General features: G+C 51.5%; 3 protein-coding genes across 4 annotated transcripts in view; 1 reads left to right on the top strand and 2 right to left on the bottom strand.

The window, feature by feature from the left end:
• LOC114694324 (cytochrome P450 2D1-like) overlaps window positions 1-21,311 on the top strand; it is a 123,613-nt gene that overhangs the window by 984 nt on the left and 101,318 nt on the right. The window lies entirely within an intron of this gene.
• LOC114688908 (cytochrome P450 2D28-like) lies at window positions 19-2,250 on the bottom strand. The gene is made up of 3 exons (XM_028863383.2): window positions 2,062-2,250; window positions 506-677; window positions 19-216 (listed from the first exon to the last, which is right to left on the bottom strand). The coding sequence occupies exons 1-3, from the start codon at window positions 2,248-2,250 to the stop codon at window positions 56-58; spliced, it is 522 nt and encodes a 173-aa protein (XP_028719216.2). The 3' UTR covers window positions 19-55.
• On the bottom strand, window positions 9,933-20,528 carry LOC114688909 (cytochrome P450 2D20-like). 2 transcript variants are annotated; one of them, XM_037197708.1, is made up of 9 exons: window positions 20,226-20,528; window positions 19,274-19,445; window positions 18,827-18,979; window positions 18,587-18,747; window positions 17,375-17,551; window positions 11,211-11,352; window positions 10,800-10,987; window positions 10,294-10,435; window positions 9,933-10,193 (listed from the first exon to the last, which is right to left on the bottom strand). In XM_037197708.1, the coding sequence occupies exons 1-9, from the start codon at window positions 20,412-20,414 to the stop codon at window positions 10,015-10,017; spliced, it is 1,503 nt and encodes a 500-aa protein (XP_037053603.1). In that variant the 5' UTR covers window positions 20,415-20,528; the 3' UTR covers window positions 9,933-10,014. The 2 variants fall into 2 exon arrangements, with proteins under 2 accessions (XP_037053603.1, XP_037053602.1); XM_037197707.1 differs by lacking the exons at window positions 9,933-10,193; window positions 10,294-10,435; window positions 10,800-10,987; window positions 11,211-11,352 and adding exons at window positions 15,767-16,022; window positions 16,123-16,264; window positions 16,662-16,849; window positions 17,049-17,190.

Genomic DNA, 21,311 nt, shown 5'->3' with positions numbered 1-21,311 from the left:
GCAAACAAGTCATGTACTTTTCATATCTTCTGTGCCCATCTGCACCCCTCACCCATCACCCACCAGCCTGGTCGGCAAAGGCATCACGGAGGTGGCCAGCCTCATCAGTCACCCACTGCTCCAGGGATTTCTTGCCCAGGCCAAAGTTGCGCATGGTAGACACAGAGAATTTTCGCTGCTCTCGCCACTCGGGTCCGTAAGGTGCAAGGATCACTCCTGTAGACACATATGTGTGTAACCAAGGACGCCTGGCTCTGCTGTCCTCTGCTCCTGCCATTCCTCTTCTCCTGTGGCATCAAGGTCACTCATAACCTCCCACCTCACCTCCCATCCACACAAACTTCTCTAGCCCTCTCCAGCATGCTAAGTAGCTTCCATTGTGGATTTCAGTGGCCTTTCTTGAACTACTAAACTGCCTGGTCACGTGTATCCTACCCTGTCTTCTCTGCTCACTGTCCTCCAGGTCCGGCTCTGAACCCCTCTCATCCCCCACACAGTCTCTTGCCTTTAGCTTTTGGACCAGCGCTCAAGTGTTGAAAGAAGGGCATTGGGGGGCGGTCTGCAGTGAACTCTCCACAGTTCACCAGCACTTCCCGAACTGCCTTCAGTCCATTGATCACGACCACGGGCTTCCAGGCCATCTGCAGGCTGAACACGTCACCATAGCGTTGTTGAAGCTGAAGGAGAGGGACAGAGCACTTAGGAAGTGAGGTGCCCACAGATCCTCGAACCAGGTTAATGCATAAGTATTGGTAGAGTGTCCGTGTGTGTGTGTGTGTGTGTCTGTGTGTGTGTGTATGTGTGTGTGTATCAGTGTGAAAGAACCCCCAGAGGAGATCTTCCTTCAGGAGAGACCCCAAACCCAAGGAACACACCGAAACCACCGATCAGATGCAAAAGCAAGAGGGTTTATTAGATACACGGGTACCCGGGGCGAAGTCTCTAGGAGGACTTGCGCGCCTTCCTAGGGCAAAGGGGACTTTTTATGGGATTCCAGGGCAGAGGCGCGGCTACAGAAGCAAGAAGCATAGTTACAGGGTCCCTATTGGTTGTTTCAAAGAAGGCCAGGGTGAACTTGGGGTCGTATGTGTGTGGCTGATCTGGCCTTGCCCAGGCCAGCTGCTTATTCCTCAAGGCCAGGGGCCCGCCATAAAATATCCTAATTTAACTCAACTGTCTTTCTCTCAAGGCCGCTGACCACAATTATCTCTCTCAAGGCCGGATGGCTGGCCAGTTAGTTACAGCTGTGTACTTCTTTCTGTTTCCTTCAGAATGGCGTTTCTTAGGCTAAGTTATGGGGGGCATTACTTCAGCCCAACACCCCATATCCTCATAATGGAGTGGGGGTCTTTCAAGTGTATGTGTGCACAAGGAGTGTGTGTGCATATGCTTGTGTGTGTGTCTGTGTATTTGTGTGTGTGTTGTTAGTTTTGATACTTAGTTCTTACATTCACTGGGAAAAAGCTCTTGCAATGAGCTCTATGCCCTGTCTCAGATCTGGTGCCCTGTGGCTGTGGCATCCCATTCTTTCAGTTCAGCAAAGACTCATGGTAGATATGACACCTGCTGTGATCTTCCCAGAGCCTGGACACTGTAATGGGGCTCCTCAGCATCTCAGGACACATGAAGAAACTGCTTCCTTGAGATGGGCAGTGAGGCCAGAGACCACACAGCAGCAGGAGATTCGAGTAGCCACTGCCCCTCTCTCTCTCCACTCGGTCTCTGCCAGACACGCTGCACTAGACCTAAGATCATGCCCTTCACTCAGCCCTCCTCTGTGACAGAATCCTGAGGACTTGGGGCCTTCATGATTGCTGCCTGTCTAACTGGATCTGCACCCTGCTGTCACACCCTCATCACCTCCCGAACTTCGCCTCACCCCCAAAAACATTTGCCCTAGAAAATAGAGTGTCCCCAGACCTGGCAGTGCCTGCAACCAGGAAGCTGTTAGCCTGTGCCATGCTGGGGCCCAGCTCCTGTCTAACCCTGTGGCTCCATCCCCAGGATGTGGTTGCCACAGACACTGTAATCTCGTTAACCATCCACCATGGACTGTCTCACCTTGTACATGCTGTTTGCATGTCGTTGAAGTCCAACTGCAGCAGGTTGCCCAGCACAGGCAAGGGCACAGGGCCTGGTGGGTAGCGAGAAGTCCAGCTGCTGGCGCCGGTGCATCAGATCCACCAGTAATATGAAGAGGACTGTGAATATGGCCACAGACCCCAGGCCATACCCAGTCAGCAGCTCCATGTCTGCCCTAATGCTGCCCAGGCTTTCCGGGAAAACAATGTCCAACACTCACAACAGCCTCCTGGAATCAGGAAGTCCCAACAGCTTGGATACGTGCCACCTGATAAGGACAGCCAATGGTGCCTTTTGTCCTCTGTCACAAGTTTCTGTGAAAGATTTGTCTAGCCAAGTGTAAGGAGTGCCAGAGATGTTTAGTGCCTCCCAAGAGCTGAACATAGCAGTTCTGCTGACTGAGCATGCTGGGCAGATGTCCAGTGGATCCATGCTTCAAGGTGCACCATGATGACATGTAGTAGAAGTTTGATGTGTTCCACATGCAAAGCTTTGAGAGCTTGAAGACATTTCCTCAGAGAGGAATAAGACCTCACAGAAGCTTCAGCGGAATACTTTGTTGCCAAGACTTGAGGGCCTTTTTCACTACCAGTCAATGGTTCCCATGGGTGTGTGAACAGTGCGAGGGTGTCTTCTGCAGTTGTGGGGAGGCAGCTGTAGCATCTGTGGGTGAATAGGGGCAGTTGAGGGGAGCAGCTGGAGTCCTGTGGGTGGGTGGGACAGTGGGAGACAGTGGGAAAGGCAGGTGGGGCTGTGTAATGTTCTGTCCATGTCTGAGATCACCCAGTTGATCAGGAGTGCAAGACACACTTGGAGATTTCTCAGATCCAAGCTGAGAGTGCCAAGAAATGGCCTGAGAATCCTGGGGAGGCCACTAAATTGGGCCAGGAAATTGTTCCATGATGGTCTCTTTCCTTTATTCACTCTTTGTTTCTTGGTGGGTCAACATATCGCCCAACATCTTCCACATGGGATATGGAGGCAGCGTCCTCCTCATGCCCTAGGCTGTGTTTAGGATGGGCAGCCATGAGGAGAATGGAAAGATGACTCCTGAGCCTTCCAACAAATGGCACCTGTGTCCTTCACATAGCTGGGCACAATGCACATGTCAGCTCATCACTCACTAGGGTCAGTAGAAATTGCAGTCCCTGTCCTTGCTGGGGATCCAGACCTCTGAAGATCAAAGGCTCAGAAGTCCCAGTGGAATCCAGGCGGGCGCTCTCTGCTGCCCCCTCCAGTGTGGCAGAAGGGAGGCAGGAGCTGAGTGAGAGGAGATGGAGTCCACAGCATGCAGCACCTCAGCAAGGACCAGACCCTGGGTCTCCTCTGCTTGCCTATACCTGCCACCCCCTTTCTGCCCAAGTTTATGTCACTGGGCCTGAGGGGATTCCATGCTTGTTGCTGGCCTGAAGCCCCAAGTCTGCTAACTGTTCTCAACCAAAGCTCTTGGCTCTGCCCAACCCAGTTAGGATCATATGGCACCCTAGGTGTGGGCACAGACAAGGGTCTTTCTCTAGCTCCAACATGGCCTGAATGGAGCCCTGAATGGGAGTCAGGACAGCAGCATGGGTCACAGTCAGGAGTGAGGGACAGAGACAAATGTCTCTGGTCACTGATTGGCTCAGGCTGGTGGCTTCCTCCTGGCATGTCCCAGGACTCTCCCAGGGTAACTTCTGAGACCTGATGGTTAACTGGATGTCAGTTGTCCCACATCTGCCTCTCTTCAACTCTCCTCCTGTCTTCTGTGTGTCATGTATGACACCATGGAAGAGAAGCATTGGTGTTGACTGGGTACAGATGTGCAGTGTGGCATGGACCGACTCAGGCCTGATTTTCCTGCTTCAGGCTAAGTGAGTCCCCATGATCTAAGTGCACCGAGCAGGTGATGGATGTCTCACACTGTGTGTTGTAAATTCTCTGGTCTGTCACCTGCTTTTGGGAGATGACCTGGATGCTCTGGTAACTGTCTGCCTGCTTACACTGTTTTTCCTATTTGCTGCTCCTAAGCCATGTGAACAAATGTGTCCTGTCAGGATAAGTGTGACTTCTTGGTGACTGGGGTCTTGATATTCATGTCAGCTGCTCAGGTGTGCCATGTCTACAAGAGCAAGCTGGAACTCAGTCCCTGGTCACCAGGGTTCAGGGGTGCTCCCAGTTCACAATTCTCTGTACACATGTCGACAGATCCTTAATCACCATCCTTTGGACTCCACTGGATGAGGACAAATAGAAAGGACCTGGGCATGTCTCTCCTGGACTCTGTTCTGTGTGTCATTTCCCTTTGCTGGCTTCAACTGTCTGGGTTCATTGAAGTGAGACCACAGTTAGTCTAAGGTCATTCCTGGGTCCCTGCTTTCTTTCCCTAGGCTTGGTGTGAGTGCAAACCCAGTAGCCTTGGGAAGAGTGATGTGACTCCCTGGGGTGACTGTGTCTCTGAGGGTGCTGCCTCAGGAACACTTAGTTTGGACAAAGGAAAGCCAAGAGACTCTTTATGGTTGGTGAAGCTCATGGTAGAGGCCACAGCACGAGTGTTGCCCATTGTGTTCCCTATGGGATCCCAAACCACAGAACTAACACTTGAGATGCTTCCCGCTTGGTATGTGAAGAAATGCAGCCCAGTGTGGTGTCACAGGCCTTTAGTCCCAGCATTTGAGAGGCAGAGGCAGGTGGATCTGTGAGTTCAAGGCTAGCCTTGTTTACAAAGCAAGTTCCAGGAGTCTAGGACTATTACAATAGAAACCCTGTTTCGAAAAACAAAACAGAAACCACAAACAAAAAAAGGATCCAGTGAAAAGAAGAAAAGTAAAAAGGAAGGAAGAAAAGAAAACAGAAAGAAATGCAGAACTTATAAATTTTTTAAATGACAAGGCAAAACAAGAAAACAGTCAAAAGACAAAACTGAATGGAAAGGAATCAAAGTACAGCAGAAGAACATCAGTCAGGTCTCAGCGGGAACCTGACTCTAAAGAGACAAGATCAGGTCTAAGAACGGAGCACCATGATCCCAACATCCACAAACTGAGGCAGCTGTGCATCGGTGATCTGAGCTTTAAAACTGTGCGTGATAGTTGAGGAGAAGTATTTGAGACACTGTGTACCCCTAGGGTGAAGCACTGAGAGACCCCCAAACAAAGCATTCCGGGGTTTTAATATTGTGACTTCCTGTTGTGTTGAAGAGAAGCATTCAGGAATGCGCTGGAACACAAAAGTCTAATAGAAATGTAGGGATGTGTGGTGAACTCCGGATGGTGGACATGTAGGAATGTGTTCTGTACCTCACCAGGCTGACAAAAGTGTCTGGATGTGTGCTGGACCACACCAGGCTGAAGGATATGTAGGAGAACCAGAGAGAACTGCTTCTGCAGAGGATTCTGAAGAACCTGCTGCCCATTTCACAGAAAAGAAAATGTTTGTGGGTAGTGTTGGAAAAATACAGGAGAAATAGAGTTTGGCCCGACTGAGACCATAGAGGTTGTAGAAGACCGAGTGGAAGGTAGAAAGTCAGGGCAGGAAACGGGAGGCAGAACTAAGGCAGGGACCATGGAGGAGTGCTGCTTACAGGTTCCTCAGCCTGGATCTCAGTGGCCTCATTGAACAGCTTAACTGCCCTACCACCTGTATCCTACCCTGTCTTTCTCTGCTCACTGTCCCCCAGCTCTGGCTCTGAACCCTTCTCTGCCCCACACAGCCTTTTGCCTTAGCTTTGGGACCAGCGCTCAAGTATTGAAAGACAGGTATTGGGGGTCGGTCAGCAGTGTCCTCTCCACAGTTCACCAGCACTTCCCGAACCGCCTTCAGTCCATTGATCACAACCACGGGCTTCCAGGCCATCTGCAGGCTGAACACGTCACCATAGCGTTGTCGAAGCTGAAGGAGAGAGACAGAGCACTTAGGAAGTGAGGTGCCCACAGATCCTTGAACCAGCTTAATGCATAAGTATTGGTAGAGTGTCCGTGTGTCCGTGTGTGTGTGTGTGTGTGTGTGTGTGTGTGTGTGTGTGTGTGTGTGTGTGCTATCAGTGTGTGAATGCACAATTAGTGTGTGTATGTGCTTGTGTGTGTTTGTGTATTTGTGTGTGTGTGTGTTGTGTTTTGACCCTTAGTCCTTAAATTCGCTCGAGAAAACTCTTCCACTGAGCTCTGTGCCCTGACTTAGACCTCATGCTCTGTGGCTGTGGCATCCATCCTTTAAGTTCAGCAAAGGACTCATGGTAGATATGACACCTTCTGTGATCTTCCCAGAGCCTGGACACTGTCCTGGGGCCCCTCAGCATCTCAGGACACATGAAGAAACTGCTTCCTTGAGATGGGCAGTGAGGCCAGAGACCACACAGCAGCAAGAGATTTGAAAAGTCACAGCCTCTCTCTCAGAACTCAGTCTGCTGCCAGACACGCTGCACTAGACCTAAGATCATGCACTTCACTCAGCCCTCCTCTGTGACAGGATCCTAAGGACTTGGGGCCTTCATGATTGCTGTCCTGTCTAACTGGATCTGCACCCTGCTGTCACAACTCAATCACCCTCTGGATTTTGCCTCACTTCCCAAAAAACCTTTGGCCTAGAAAGTAGAGTGTCCCCAGACCTGGCAGTGCCTGCAACCAGGGAGCTGTTCAGCCTGTGCCATCCTGGGGCCCAGCTCCTGTCTAACCTGTGGCTCCATCCCCAGGATGTGGTGCCACAGACACTGTAACCTCGGTAACCATCCACTATGGACTCTCTCCCCTTGTAGAAGCTGAAATGGCATGTTGTTAAGTCCACCTGCAGCAGGTTGCCCAGCACAGGCAAGGGCACAGGGCCTGGTGGGTAGCGAGAAGTCCAGCGCTGGTGCCGGTGCATCAGATCCACCAGTAATATGAAGAGGACTGTGAATATGGCCACAGACCCCAGGCCACACCCAGTCAGCAGCTCCATGTGGACCCCACTGCTGCCCAGGCTTCCGGGAAAACAATGTCCAACACTCACAGCAGCTTCCTGGGATCAGGAAGTCCCACAGATTGGAACCTGCCACCTTATAAGGGACAGCCAATGGTGCTCTTTTGTCCTCTCTCTCAGGTTTCTGTGTTTTGTTTGATCAAGTGTAGTGAGGGGCCAGCGACCTTCGGTCCATCCCAAGAGCTGAGCATGATGGGCAGATGTCCAATGGAACACCTGCTTTGAGGTGCATAGTCATTACCGTAGAAAAATGATCAGGTTTGCCATCCATGTGCAGCTTTGAGGGACTGAAGACATTACCTGGGGAAAAAAATAAGACCTCACCAAAGCTTCGAGGAACGTTGTGTTGGCCAGAGAGGATGGCCTGACCGTCAGTACCAGTCCGTGGCTTCTGTGGGTGTGTGAGCAGTCGAGGGTGTCTCCTGCAGTTAGGGAAGGAGGCTGCAGCCCCACGGGGTGAGTGAGGGGCAGTGGGGAAGACACTGGAGACCCTGTGGGTAAGTGAAGCACAGTGTGGGAAGGCAGCAGGAGTCCCTGTGTGGTAGAGGGGCCCAGCTAGGAAAGGCAGTGAGAGCCCCAGTCGATTAGTGGGGGTCAGTGCAGGGAGGTTGGAAAAGCCCCTCTAAGTAAGTGGGGGTCAGTGAAGAGATAGCTGGAGACAATGTGGGGTCATTTGGGGCCGTGGGGAAATATCTGGATCCCCTTGGGTGAGTCGGGGGCAGTGGGGAAGGCAGTTGAACCCCACGAAATCCTCAGTGTAGGCCTGAGGTCCCACACTTGATCAGGAAAGCAAGACACACAATTAGGAGATTTCTCAGACCAATTGGAGAGAGCTGAGAAATGGTCAGAAAATCCTGGGGAGACCACTAAGTTTGGCCAGGAACTTGTCACATGGTGGTCTCTTTCCTTTATTCATACTTTCAGTCTTGGTGGGTCAATGTTTCCACCAACATCTTCCACTTGGGATATGGAGGCAGTGTCCTCTTCATACCCGAGGCTATGATTAGGATGGGCAGCAATGACGAAAATGGAAACATGACTCCTGAGCCTTCCAACAAATGGCACCTGTGTTCTGGGCACTGCTGGGCACACTGCACATGTCAGCTCTTCAATCACTAGGGTCAGAGAAGTTGCAGTCCCTGTCCTTGTTGGGGATCCAGACCTCTGAAGATCAAAGGCTCAGAAGTCCCAGTGGAATCCAGGCGGGCGCTCTCTGCTGCCCCCTCCAGTGTGGCAGAAGGGAGGCAGGAGCTGAGTGAGAGGAGATGGAGTCCACAGCATGTAGCACCTCAGCAAGGACCAGACCCTGGGTCTCCTCCTCTCTGCTGCCCCTGCTGCACCCTTCTCTACCCATTTGTATGCCACTGGGGCATGTGGAGGACGCCATGCTTGTTGCTGGCCTGAAGCCCGAAGTCAGCTTCCTGTTCTCGACCATAGCTCTTGGCTCTGCCCAACCCAGGTAGGATAATATGTCACCCTAGGTGGGGGCACAGGCAAGAGTTTCTCTAGCTCAAACTTGGCCTAAATGGAGCCCTGAATGGGAGTCAGAACAGCAGCATGGGTCATGATTAGGAGAGAGGGGACAGAGACAACTGTGCTCTGGTCACTGATTGGCTCAGGCTGGTGACTTCCTCCTGGTTTGCCCCAGGACCCTCCCAGGGTAACTTCTGAGACCTGATGGTTAACTGGATGTCGGTTGTCCCACATTCTGCCTCTCTTCAACTCTCCTCCTCTCTTCTGTGTGTCATGTACTGGGTACAGATGTGCAGTGTGGCATGGACTGACTTAGGCCTGATTTTCCTGCTTCCGGCTAAATGAGTCCCTGTGATCTAAGTGCAATGAGCATGTGAGGGATGTCACACGCTGTGTGCTGTGTGCTCTAAAGTCCCTGATGTGTCACCAGTTCTTGGGAGATGACCTGGATGCTCTGGTGAACACCTGCCTGTTAGCCCTGTTTGCCTCCTTTCATCCTCCATCTGTGTCTCCTCAGCCATGTGAACAAATGTGTCCTGTCAGGATAAGGGTGACTTCCAGGGGGACTGGGGTCTTGGTATTCATGTCAGCTGCACAGGTGTGCCATGTCTACAAGAGCAAGAGCGAACCTGATCCCTGGTCATCAGGGTTCAGGGGTGCTCCCAGTTCACAATTCTCTGCACACATGTCAACAGATACTTAATCACTGTCCTTTGGACTCCACTGGAGGATCCTGGGCGTGTCCTGTCACCTGACACATGTGACAGAAAGCTGGGGGTGTGCCCAACCCCCTGAGCTCTGCTGTCCCTCTCCCTGCTGCTGCTTTTCTTCCCTGTCCTCTCTCTGCAGTCACCTCTGTGGGGACAGCAGCCTTCCCAGCTCTGGGAACCTTTCCAGGCGCTCATGCACCTCAGGGTCTCTCGGACCTCCTGCGTCTCTGTCACCAGACAGGAGCCGTGTGGGTCCTGTCAGGCTCATGACACCTGTCCCTGGGACCCATGGAGTCCTGCCCCCTGCCTGCAGTTTGTCACCACCTCAGTCACCGCTGCTGTGTCTTTCTGGTGACAAGGGTCAGCGGACACTCTGGGCACCAGCACTCTCCTTCCTTCCTCTCTTCCCTCCCATCCTGCTCTCCGGCTTTCCCTTCTTCCCATTCACTTTCCTCTTTTCTCCCTCCCTGGTTCTGTGTTCCTGATACTGTGATCCTCAGTATGGACTCTGGAAGTCCTAAATCTTGCTGTATAGCCCAGGCTAGACCCAAACTTCCCATTCTCTGTGTCAGGGTCCCAGGTGCTGAACCTGCAGGCTGTGCCTTTGCACTAGGGTGAGCTCAGCCCTTTCTCTTAGCATTCAAGGTGTCCATTAGGAAGGCTCAGGTGCTGGGTGAGGGGTGATGGTGGACAGTTCTCTGAGGACCAGATGCAGACAGGGTGAGAGTTTAAATAAGAAAGCAAGGGGCAGCCACAGCCCTGGTTTATTGTGGGAAGATCAGAGTGAGCTAGGTGTGGGACTTGAATCGGTGTCCTGCTAGTGAGTGACTGCAGAGAGCTCGTAGGGGGAGGGGGATACCAGAAACATAAAGACCCCATGGTCGGTGGGCCGGGGCTGTCCATCAGGCACCGAGAAGCTAAAGCGCTGCAGGAGGCAGGTGAAGAAGAGGAAGAGCTCCATGCGGGCCAGAGGCTCCCCCAGGCATGCTCTGCGGCCTGTGGGTGGGAGAGGAACTCAGTCAGTCTGGGTCCTGATGGATACTCCACCCTCCAAGGGCCCCTGGGAAGAGACATGGAGCCAGGCACCCCCCAGGACCTGCTGAGAATGGCATGAAGGCCTCATGCTTCACAAAGTGGCCCTGGGCATCCAGGAAGTGTTCAGGATGGAACTGGAGGGGCTTCTCCCAGACAGTCTCATCCTTCAGCACTGAGGACAGGTTGGGGATGAAGGTCGTTCCCTGGCAGGAGACACTGGTGTGAACATGGACTTGGACATGGCTAACATGACCCTGGGTCACCAAGTTCACATGCACAACCTCTTCCTGCACAAACTGGATCCATTTCCCAGAGCATCTTAGCCCCTTCACTACTGATAGAAGATGTCCCAAGCTAGGACCTGTCCCTGTGTGCAGTGCTTCCTAAAATCCCCTGTGGCTTATTTAATTGGACATCTCACTTCTCTGGAGAATCCTCCTCAATGGCTGTCATGTTCTCACACCCAGGATGATCCCATCACCATGTGGAAATTCAGGATGTGGTGGTCTTGGTCTTTCCTACCCTTGTTTGCTAGTGTCCATGCTATGGTACGAGGGCCATGCATACCTTGGGGATGAGGAAGCCCTGTACTTCAATGTCACAAGAGGTCATGTGTGGCAAATTCATTGGGACAATGTCTGCAAATCGCTGGACCTCATGAATGACAGCATTGGTGTAGGGCATGGAGGCCTGGTCTGCCATCTCTGGACTCCGCCCCTGTCCTATGACTTCATCGATCTCCTGGTGGACTCGCCCTGGAGAAACAGCACCCCCCACCCCAGTTAAGGAGTCCCAGGCAGATGCCCCTTAACACTCTAATACTTCTGTGTTAAGGACTGGGTCCATGGAGAAAGATGACCATCACCCTTGCCTGGGTCTGGGTCAAGTCATTGCTGGGAACCACAAGTGTCCCAAGAAGGCTTAAGGAGTGTGCCTCTCCCCTCCTTCTTCTTTCTTCCCAGCCCCAGCAAGACTCACGTTGCACATTTGGGTGCAGGATCATGAGCAGCAGGGCCCACGCCAGTGTGATGGAAGAGGTCACCATCCCAGCACCAAACAGGTCAGAGACAACCAAACGTAGATTGGCATCATTGAAGCTGCTCTCAGGGTTCCCCTTGGCCTGGGCCAGACAGAGATGGTGGACTCAGAGTAGAGAGGGAAAAGCCCCACAATATCTTCCCATTATCTCTAGGAGGCCACACTTGGGGTCACTGGGTTATTCACAGGTTCACCCTCTTGGACCTCACAGTACACTGGACATCCCAGAGTCTCTCACCTTCTCCACCTCTGCCAGGAAAGCATCAGTCAGGTCTCGGGGTGGAAACACATGAACTATGAACCAAAGGCTGAGGGGCCCCCAACTGGATCAGGCGTTCTGAATAGGTGAGACAGTTGATTGGCTTGATCTGTTTGGGAGGCAACTAGGCAGTGATACCAGGTCCTGGGTTCATTGCATGAGTTGGCTGTTTGAAACCTGGAGCTTATGCAGGGACGCTTGGCTCAATCTGGGAAGAGGGGACTGGACCTCCCTGGACTGAGTCTACCAGGTTGATCTCAGTCCTCGGGGGAGGCTTTGCCCTGGTGGAGGTGGGAATGGGAGGTGGGTGGGGTAAGGGGAGGGGGTCAGGAAGGGGGAGAACAAGGGAATCTGTGGCTGTTACAGAGAACTGAATGGTATCGTAAAATAAAATAAAATTCAATTTAAAAAAAACACAACAGAAGGAGATCAAGGGGATACAAATTGGAAAGGAAAAAGTCAATCCTTCGCTATTTGCAGGCGATATGATAATATGTATGTGACTCCAAAAATTCTACCAGTGAACAGTTCGAGGTAGTAGTTAGGTCCATGGGAGGCCTTAACTTCTTGTAGCAAAGAATGGGGATGGGATGGGGAGGGGGGAAGGCTGGTGGATGGGAAGAGGGAAGAAGGGAATCTGTGATTAGTACATAAAATGAATAAAAATTTCTTAATAATAAAAAAAGAAGGAAAAAAATAAGTTGGACAAGCCTAAGCTAAGGCTGAGCACTCATAATTAATAATAAGTCTCCTGTCTTTGTTTGGGAGCTGTGTGGGCGCCTGAAGAAAATTCTAACTATATCTGGCTCCTTCACACACCACCTGTCATCCGGGTTGGAGAAGGAGGCACAGGTACAGGGAGACAGTGGACTCCTCAGTCACCCCTGCTCCATTGAGTTCATGGCCAGGCAGGAGTTGACAAAACCACCACTGCTCTTACCATCCGGACCCCTAAGGTGAGAAGACCACACATTAACACACACAGTCTGAGCGTAGTCAAGGGTACCTGGTGGTGCTGTCCCCTCTTACCCACAATCCCCTTCTCGTCTGGGTCCAGTTCCACCCATGGATCCTCCAAAATGTTGGCACCACACACTATCACATGCCCCTTGTGTTCCACCGTGAAATTCAGTGACTTTCCCTTCCATCGCTTGATCACATACCACAGTCATTGCCCCTAAACCCCATGCCCACCTCTGACCAACGGTGCCCACAGAGACTTTGGACTTTGGAGCTGGGCATGAAGCCTGGGTGGCCCAAGACGACACTGACAGATGGTTTCCAACAGTGTCTCCTGCATGACTTTCCATCCATTGATCACAACCTCCATGTGCAGGCCATCTGTAAGTGGGACACATCTCGGCAGTAGATTGGAAACTGAAGGTGAAGGTCAGAGTGCCTCCAAGGTAGAGGTCCATCAACTGCCAGAACCAGGACTGGGATCCCAAGCCTTCAAGTCTTGGCAGTTTGGTATTTATTGGACCCAGGTCCTCCTATGTATCACTGATCTACATGCAGAGCCTGAGATCTGGTACCTTGTGTCTGGGGATGTCGCATATTGTAAGCTCAACAAAGGACTCCTATCTGAAATAGGCACCTGGATGTGACATTGAAGAGCCTGGGAATTGTCATTGGACTTCTTAGCATCCTACCATGGACAAATGAATTCAGGTTCCTTGAGACAGGCAGTGAGGTCAAGACCACACAGCACCTCTCTCTACTTGCTTTCTTGACTAAAATGCTCCATTAGACCCTGATCCCTCTTCCACACCCTCACGACCTCATCCATTAGTGGGATCAGAGGAGACTTGAGTCTCCATAACTCTGCCCTGTGCTACCAGATGCCAAATCAGCTGCCATGTCCTTCCCCACACCTTGCCCTAAGAAAGTACAAAGTATCCTAGACCCCAGAGCCTGTAACCAGGAAGCAGCTAAGTCTGCTACTTATGGGCTCAGCTCCCTGTCCATCCTGTGGCTTCAGCACCACTCTGTGCTGCTAGAGGTGCTGTGATCTCCCTCATCATTTTGTTGTTGTTGTTATTGTTGTTGTTTGGTGGAACAGGAGGGAGGGGTTGGTTGAGGGTTTCACTGTGTAGCCCTGGTTTTGTCCTGAAGTTCACTCTGAAGACCAGGCTAGCCTCTACCTCATACAGATCCTCCTGCTTCTGCCTGCAGAATCTGAAGTTAAAGGCATGTTCCACCACTGCCCAGTTGAGGTGCTGTGATCCCTGTTATTCTTAGTTACCACATCTATTGGACAAGCTATATGGATGTTCTCCAGGTCCACGTGCCGCAAGTACTGAAATTCCAGAGCTTACAACAATCCATCAGCTCCACTTGTAAAGGAAGATGGCCATGATTATAACAAAGTCCACAGTTCATCTCCAGTCAGCTACCTCATGAGTACATCAATGCTTCTAGGTCTTTCTGGCCACATCTCACATCAACATAAGCAGCCACCTAGGATCAGGAAGGAGACCTCTTACCGCAGCCTGGCATCATGTCCCCAATGCATGAAGAAGGCTATTCTTTGTCTTACGTCTTGAGTTGACCTACTGCATTTTCTCTGCAGTCTGTGTGTCAGGAGGAGTTGGAGCAGTCTAGGGAGCCTTACCTCAGTTTCCCACCTCTTCTTCCCTCCCCAGGTGCTTACTCACTGGAGGGCATCAGGATGAGGGAGCTGACTCCACAGGAGCTGTGCATACTGGTTATGTTGGGCTAAGGACTGTGAATATGGGGCACCAATGTCAATGAACCCCTGAACCTGGGACATAAAAAAGTCACTCGTCTGACACGCCACCTATGTAGAACATGGGGGCTGTAGAGCATTGCATCAGGCTAGAGTAAGACCTTCCAGCACCATGAAACAGGGGAATGAGGAGGGCTGTTGAGATGGCTGTACAGTGAAGAGCAATGGCTTCTCTTTCAGGACCCAGACTTGATTCCCAGAACCCACAGGATGTGTACAGCTAACTGCAACTCAGGTCCCTGGAGATCCCAAGCACTCTTCTGTCCTCTTTGGGAACTACATACATACAGGCAAATACCCATGCATATACAATCAAAATAAAGGGGGTGGAGGGAAGCAGAGGTGATGCTGGAAAAGCAATGGGTTTATTTCTATAGGCAACAAGGATGTGGGAATGTGAATTAAAGTTACCCAGGCTTGGTGAATGCTTGGTCCTGTACATTCCAAAAGCCAATGTGCAACTACTGAAGGGTTGTGGGGAGCTCCCTAACATTCCTAGAAAGATAATCAACGGGAGGACGTTTTCTTTTTCCTAAAAGCAAAACCAAGAACAGAGTCCCCACACAGCTGTGTCTCAAAGCATGCCACAGAGCTCAGGGTCTTGGGATGCTTCAGTCTGGCCTCAGATTATATGAAAACTAAGATGAGCCTCAAGGGATGCTCCATGTCTCCATGTTCTGCCTGGCCCCACCAAGCCCCAAATATTCAAGCCCCAAGATTCTTGAACTTTCCTAGTGAGAAATACCCATTATATCTGTCCCACGTGCTTGCTGGGAACACTCTTCTCAGCCTGGAGAGACGGCCCCAGACAGGACAGTAGGATCCTACCCATCCTTCTGGAGTTGAACCAGTCACCTTTTGCCAACCCAAATTTTCTCTTGCATCCTTTCATTGCAGGAAGTCTAGCTGTGAGGACAGCAGCTTGTCTAGCTTGAGAGACCTCTTAACCATTTGTGACACTTCAGGGTCTTGGGGACCTTTACCAACATCTGTCACAAAAACAAGAATAGTGCTGATTTCCATCACGAGCCATTCACATTTCCTCTAAGAACCATTGAGTCTTGACGTCTCTCTGTGGTTGGTCACCCACCCAGCGGCCATTCTTGGGTCTTTCCTGGTGATCTAGGGTCAGTCACTGAACGCCAGCCCAACGACCTCTCTTCCTACTTCGTCACAAGGTTTCCCTCTTGTTCCCTCTTCCTCCTTTTTGTTAAACACCTCGTGGCCACCTCCATCTGCCACCACTTTTTATAAGGGATCTCATTAAGAAGTCCAGGCCACATAAACCAGGCTAACCTTGAACCTGCAATCTTCTAGCCTCAGCCTCCCACAAGCTGTACTGCAGGCCTGTGCCCCTGCTCTTGGCTCAGTAAACTCTTTTCTCACAACATTAAAGTTGACCATAGGGGAGGTCTGAGGCAGAGGGGAAGACTGACTGTAGACTGTTGTCTTGGACACAGTTGAGACAAGGATGGGGTTGGACTTGGAAAGAGTGGCAGCCACAGAACAGGTTTATTGGACTCAGTTAGCACAAGCTTGGGAGAAGGTTGGAGCTGCTGTTCTTGCTAGCGCACGACTGCACAGAGCTCGTAGGGGGTTGGGGTAACTGGCAATGCGTAGATGCCATGGTCGCTGGGCCGGGGCTGTCCATCAGGCACCGAGAAGCTAAAGCGCTGCAGGAGGCAGGTGAAGAAGAGGAAGAGCTCCATGCGGGCCAGAGGCTCCCCCAGGCATGCTCTGCGGCCTGTGGGTGGGAGAGGGACTCAGTCAGTCTGGGGCCTGATGGATGCTCCACCCTCCAAGGCCCCCTGGGAAGAGACAGGGAGCCAGGTACCCCCCAGGACCTGCTGAGAATGGCATGAAGGCCTCATGCTTCACAAAGTGGCCCTGGGCATCCAGGAAGTGTTCAGGATGGAACTGGAGGGGCTTCTCCCAGACAGTCTCATCCTTCAGCACGGAGGACAGGTTGGGGATGAGGGTCGTTCCCTGGCAGGAGGCACATGGTGTGAACATGGACTGGGACACAGGTAACAAGTCTGGTCACCAAGTTCATATGCATAACCTCTTCATGCACACAATGGATTCTTTCATTCACGCCAACCTCAAAGCCTCTCAGTGCCTTTTCTGGTACCAGTCAAGGCCCTGTGACAAAGCTCCCATGGGTACCCAAATCAAACCTGCCTCTGTGTGTAGTGCACCCTAAAATCCCGGTGGTTCATTTTCTTGGACTTCCTCTTCCCTAGGGAATTCTGGTCAATGGCTGCTGTATACTCACATACAGGTTTGTCCCATCACCATGTGCAAATCCAGATTGTGGTTGCCCTGGTCTTTATAGCTTTTGTTTGCCTAGTGGTGACCCTGGGATAAAGGACCCCATGCATACCTTGGGGATGAGGAAGCCCTGTACTTCAATGTCACGGGATGTCATATGTGGTACATTCCCTGGAAGAATGTCTGCAAATCGCTGGACCTCGTGAATGACAGCATTGGTGTAGGGCATGCGGACCTGGTCTGCCATCTCTGGATGCCGCCCCTGCCCTATGACTTCATCAATCTCCTGGTGGACGCGGCCTGGAGGGACAGCATCCCCTCAGTGAAGCAGTCCCTTGGTGACTCTTCCCTGACCTTCTCCCATGGGTTAATAGATGACTAAAGACTCCCAATGGCTGACATGTAGGAGTCAGGATTAATCCAATGCAGGAACCTGTAATTTCTCAAGCACCTCTATATTTCTTCCATAAACATCCCTCCCAACCCCAGCCAGGCTTACCCTGCACATGCGGGTGCAGGATCATGAGCAGCAGGGTCCAGTACAATGTGGCTGAGGTGGTCACAAGCCCTGCAGTGAACAGGTCAAACACCACCATGCGTAGGTTCGCATCATTGAAGGTGCTCTCAGGATTCCCCTTGGCCTGGAACAGACAGAGAAGGTAGGCTCAGGGACACAGGCAGTAAGGCCAAAGTGATCTACCATTGTGTTCATGCACCCCATTTGTTGAGTCCATGGGCGACATATAAACCCCACCCACCTGGCATCACAAGTCACAGAACACTTCTGCCCAAAGGCACTGGCCCCATGTTCCTGGCTGTCCTCACCTTCTCCATCTCAGCCAGGAAGGCATCTGTCAGGTCTCGGGGAGGCTGGGCAGGGTCCCAGGATGTCTTGTGCTCAAGCAACATCTTATCCAGTGAGTCTACGAACTGGGTCAGCTTGGGGAGGGCTTTGCCAGGCAGCCCAGGGATGCGAAGAAGCACTGGGACAGCATTCAGTGCCTGGGAAAGAAACACAATAGTCTAGTTGCTTTTACAGCTAATGAAGAATCATGAGTGTGTGTGTGTGTGTGTGTGTGTGTGTGTGTGTGCGCGCGCACGCATGCATACCTGTATAAGCACTCACACACATGCACAATGGCTCGTGTTTGGTAGTCAGAGAACAACTTGTTGAGTAAGATCCATCTCCCACATGGGTCCCAGGGATCCAGCTCAGATCTCCAGGTTTACTTGGTAAATTCCTTTAACCCATTTACTATCTATCTCCTGTGCCTTGCTGTGGATATCATTCTTCATAAATAAAACACTGATTGGCCAGTGGCCAGGCAAGAAGTATAGGTGGGACAAGGAGAGAGGAGAATTCTGGAAAGTGAAAGACTGAGTCAGAAAGATGCTGCCAGCCACCACCATGACAAGCAGCATGTGAAGATGCCGGTAAGTCATGAGCCATGTGGCAAAGTATAGATTAATAGAGATGGGTTAATTTAAGATCTAAGAACTAGATAGCTACAAGCCTGAGCTATTAGGCCAAACAGTTTAAATAATATGAGTCTGTATGTTTATTTTATAAGTGGGCTCTGGGACTCACCGGGGCCTGGTGGGACCCAGAAAAAAAACAATCCAGCTACATTGCCTGGATGCTGTTTCTGCTCAGTTTTAACCTGGACCAGTCTTGGATCCTGGCCTCTTCCACAAAGAACTCAGGGTCCATTTGTTCCTTCCCATAATCTGCTTCTTCTTCCGTTTCAGTCTCTAGGCTGTCTTGTAGCCTGACATAGACAAAATGACTATTCTGCTGGAAATCAAACAGGCTTGTGCCGTTTCCATGTAGACGGGCGCGTAGGTCACTCCCTCCCTAGAGCCCCTGGCCTTTGTCCACTCCTCCCCTCCTGTTATCTGAGGTTTGACAACCTGCAGACCTTTCCTCCTGCATTTGACTCTCACACTGGACCCTCACCCCATTCACCTGAATGCATAATTATTCTGATAGGATTTGCAGCGTAGAAGTAGCCATGCACATTACCCTGAGACTCATACCTCACCAATGAAGCCAGAATCCTCTCCAAAACTTTCCAGTAATGTTTTGAGCAGCTTGTTAAAGAAAGGGTCTTCATACTCGAAGCGATGGGCATACATAAGGGATGAAATCACATTGCATACACCTTTATTCAGGAGATTGATGGGATTAAAGGGATGTCCTGGAAGCAGAGACGCAAGGAAGTCATGGTATTGCTCATAAGTGTGTGCCCACATCTCTACATCTCACCCATCACCCACCAGCTTCCTTGGCCAAGGCTTCACAGAGGTGGCCAGCCTCCTCCGTCACCCACTGTTCCAGGGATTTCTTGCCCAGACCAAAGTCTCTCATGGTGGACACAGAGAATCGACGCTGCTCTCGCCACTCGGGCCCATAAGGGGCAAACACCACACCTGCAGGAACATCCGTGTATAAACATGGATACATGTGCCATGTGTAAAAAAGGATACATGTGTCTGTGCCGTCTCCTCTGCTCCCAACATTTCCCTGTGGTCAGTCTCAGCCACCAGTGCCCCAGCACTTTGCTGTCACATAGCAGCACATGCCACTTTAGTGTCTCCACCTGCATTCCAGTGACTTCCCCTTGCATTGCCTCAACACATCCCCTCCATTTGGTCCTGTCCATCTTCTGTCCATGGCTACTCAAGCCCTATTCTCTGTGCCTTGTCCCCAGGATAGATCTTTGCCTTTAGCTTTGTGCCCATAGCCCAGGTGATCAAAGATGGGCATTGGAGGGCGGTCAGCAGTGTCCTCTCCACAGTTCACCAGCACTTCCCGGACCGCCTTCAGTCCATTGATCACAACCACGGGCTTCCAGGCCATCTGCAGGCTGAACACGTCACCATAGCGTTGTCGAAGCTGAAGGAGAGGGACAGAGCACTTAGGAAGTGAGGTGCCCAGCAGACTGGAAGATCAAAGTTCAACACACAGCTCTCTCTCTCTCTCTCTCTCTCTCTCTCTCTCTGTCTTTCTGTCTGTGTGTGTGTGTGTGCTAGTCGCCCGTGAACACAAGCACACAAACATGAGCACATTTGAATGGTACACATTATTGAACCTTGGTCCTGCCCTATGCTGAGCAAATGCTCTGTCACTGACTCTATCTCTAGCCTGAGGTATGGGACCTTGTGAATGGGGCATCCATTCTTCTAAATCCAGCAAAGTTCTCATAGTAGATAAGGTCATTCAGAGGTGACCTTGCCAGAGCAAAGTCCTTGTCCCTTTCATATCCCATCATACAAGAGAAATTTGGGTTCCTGAAATGGGCAGCAAGGCCTGAGTCCACACAGCAGCAAGAGATTATAGCACACACAGCCATCTCCCCACTTCTCTTTCCTGACTGACAGGCTACACTGGAACCTGACTCCTCCCCTCTGTCCCTGAGACCTCATCCAGTGAGAGCATCACAAGGGACCTGGAGCCTTCCTGACTTCTGCCCTGTCCAACCAGACTCCCAGCCTCCCTCCATGGCCTCTCCATACTGAGCCTCTGCTCTTAGAAAGTCCACAGTGTCCTCAGACCCAGAAGTAAGGGTCACAAGGAAACTACTCAGCCTTCCTCCTCTTGGAGACCATCTTCCTGTCAATCCTGTGGCTTCAGGGGCACCATGACCTCTACCCCCTCCACCACCTTCTGTCTCACCTTGTACAAACTGTATGGCATGTTCTCGAAGTCCACCTGCAGCAGGTTACCCAGCCCAGGTAGTGGCATCGGACCTGGAGGGTAGCGGGCTGTCCAGAACTTTCGTCGGTACATCAGGTCCACCAGAAGCAGGAAGATGGCCGTGAATATGACCACAGACCACAGGCCATCTCCAATCAACAGCGCCATGGCTGCCCCACTGCTTCCAGGCTGTTTGGGAACACCTGCTCCAGACTACTGGGATCGGGACAGACACTGTAAGGACAGACTGGGCACCTGGTCCCTTATGAAGGTATAAGGCTGCACTTTGTTCTCTGCCTTGAGCCAAGTAGCTGTGTTTACTGTTCAGTCACAGTGTGTTGTAGGGAGGGGTGAGAACAGGTGAGGGAAAGTCGGCCTCAGAGGTTCCTGCCCTTTCCCCTCTGCTCTGGTGTTTATCCAGGGGAAGAAACATCACTTTCTCCACAGGAGCTGTACACTGTGGTTATGTAGGGCTGGCACTGTGAGCACAGAGGAAGATGACCAGTCGACTCTGCCTCAAGGTTCAGGATCACACAGTCCAGGGAAGTCAGTCAGTGATAGGCCACACAGGCAGAGCTCTGGGGGCCTGAGCACACTGTCTCAGAATGGATTGAGACTTTGTGAAGCTTCATGAACACTTGCCCTAGGACATGAGGTGTGATGGACACTGCAGGCACTATCACTGTGTGGAAGGGCCACTGAAGTGGCTTGTGTGGCTAGTCAACGAGGATGATTGACAGGCAGTGTGGGGAAGGCAGCTCCATCCCGGGGAGCCATGAGTACAGGTGTGAGGTCACTCAACTCCGAGGAAGGCCAAACTCACAGCCTGGGGACCTCTTAGCTCCTATCTGAGAAAGCTGAATAATGGTCTACAGCTGTCAGATAATCCTGGGGAGGCCAGCAGGATGTCCATCCAGGTACTTTTCTCATGGAAGCTGGTGTGTCTAATTTTACACACCTTTTGCTTCTTGGTGGGTGGAGCCCTTTGTCTACAGTTATCATAATAGGGAAGGAAAGGGTGTTGTTCCTCATGCCACACAGGCAGAGTTTTGAGGGATTTGTTGA

This window comes from Peromyscus leucopus, chromosome 20, assembly GCF_004664715.2.
Source record: "Peromyscus leucopus breed LL Stock chromosome 20, UCI_PerLeu_2.1, whole genome shotgun sequence".
NCBI lineage: Eukaryota > Metazoa > Chordata > Mammalia > Rodentia > Cricetidae > Peromyscus > Peromyscus leucopus.
Note: the sequence above shows the minus strand (reverse complement) of the source record. Positions and strands in the feature narration are given on the sequence as shown.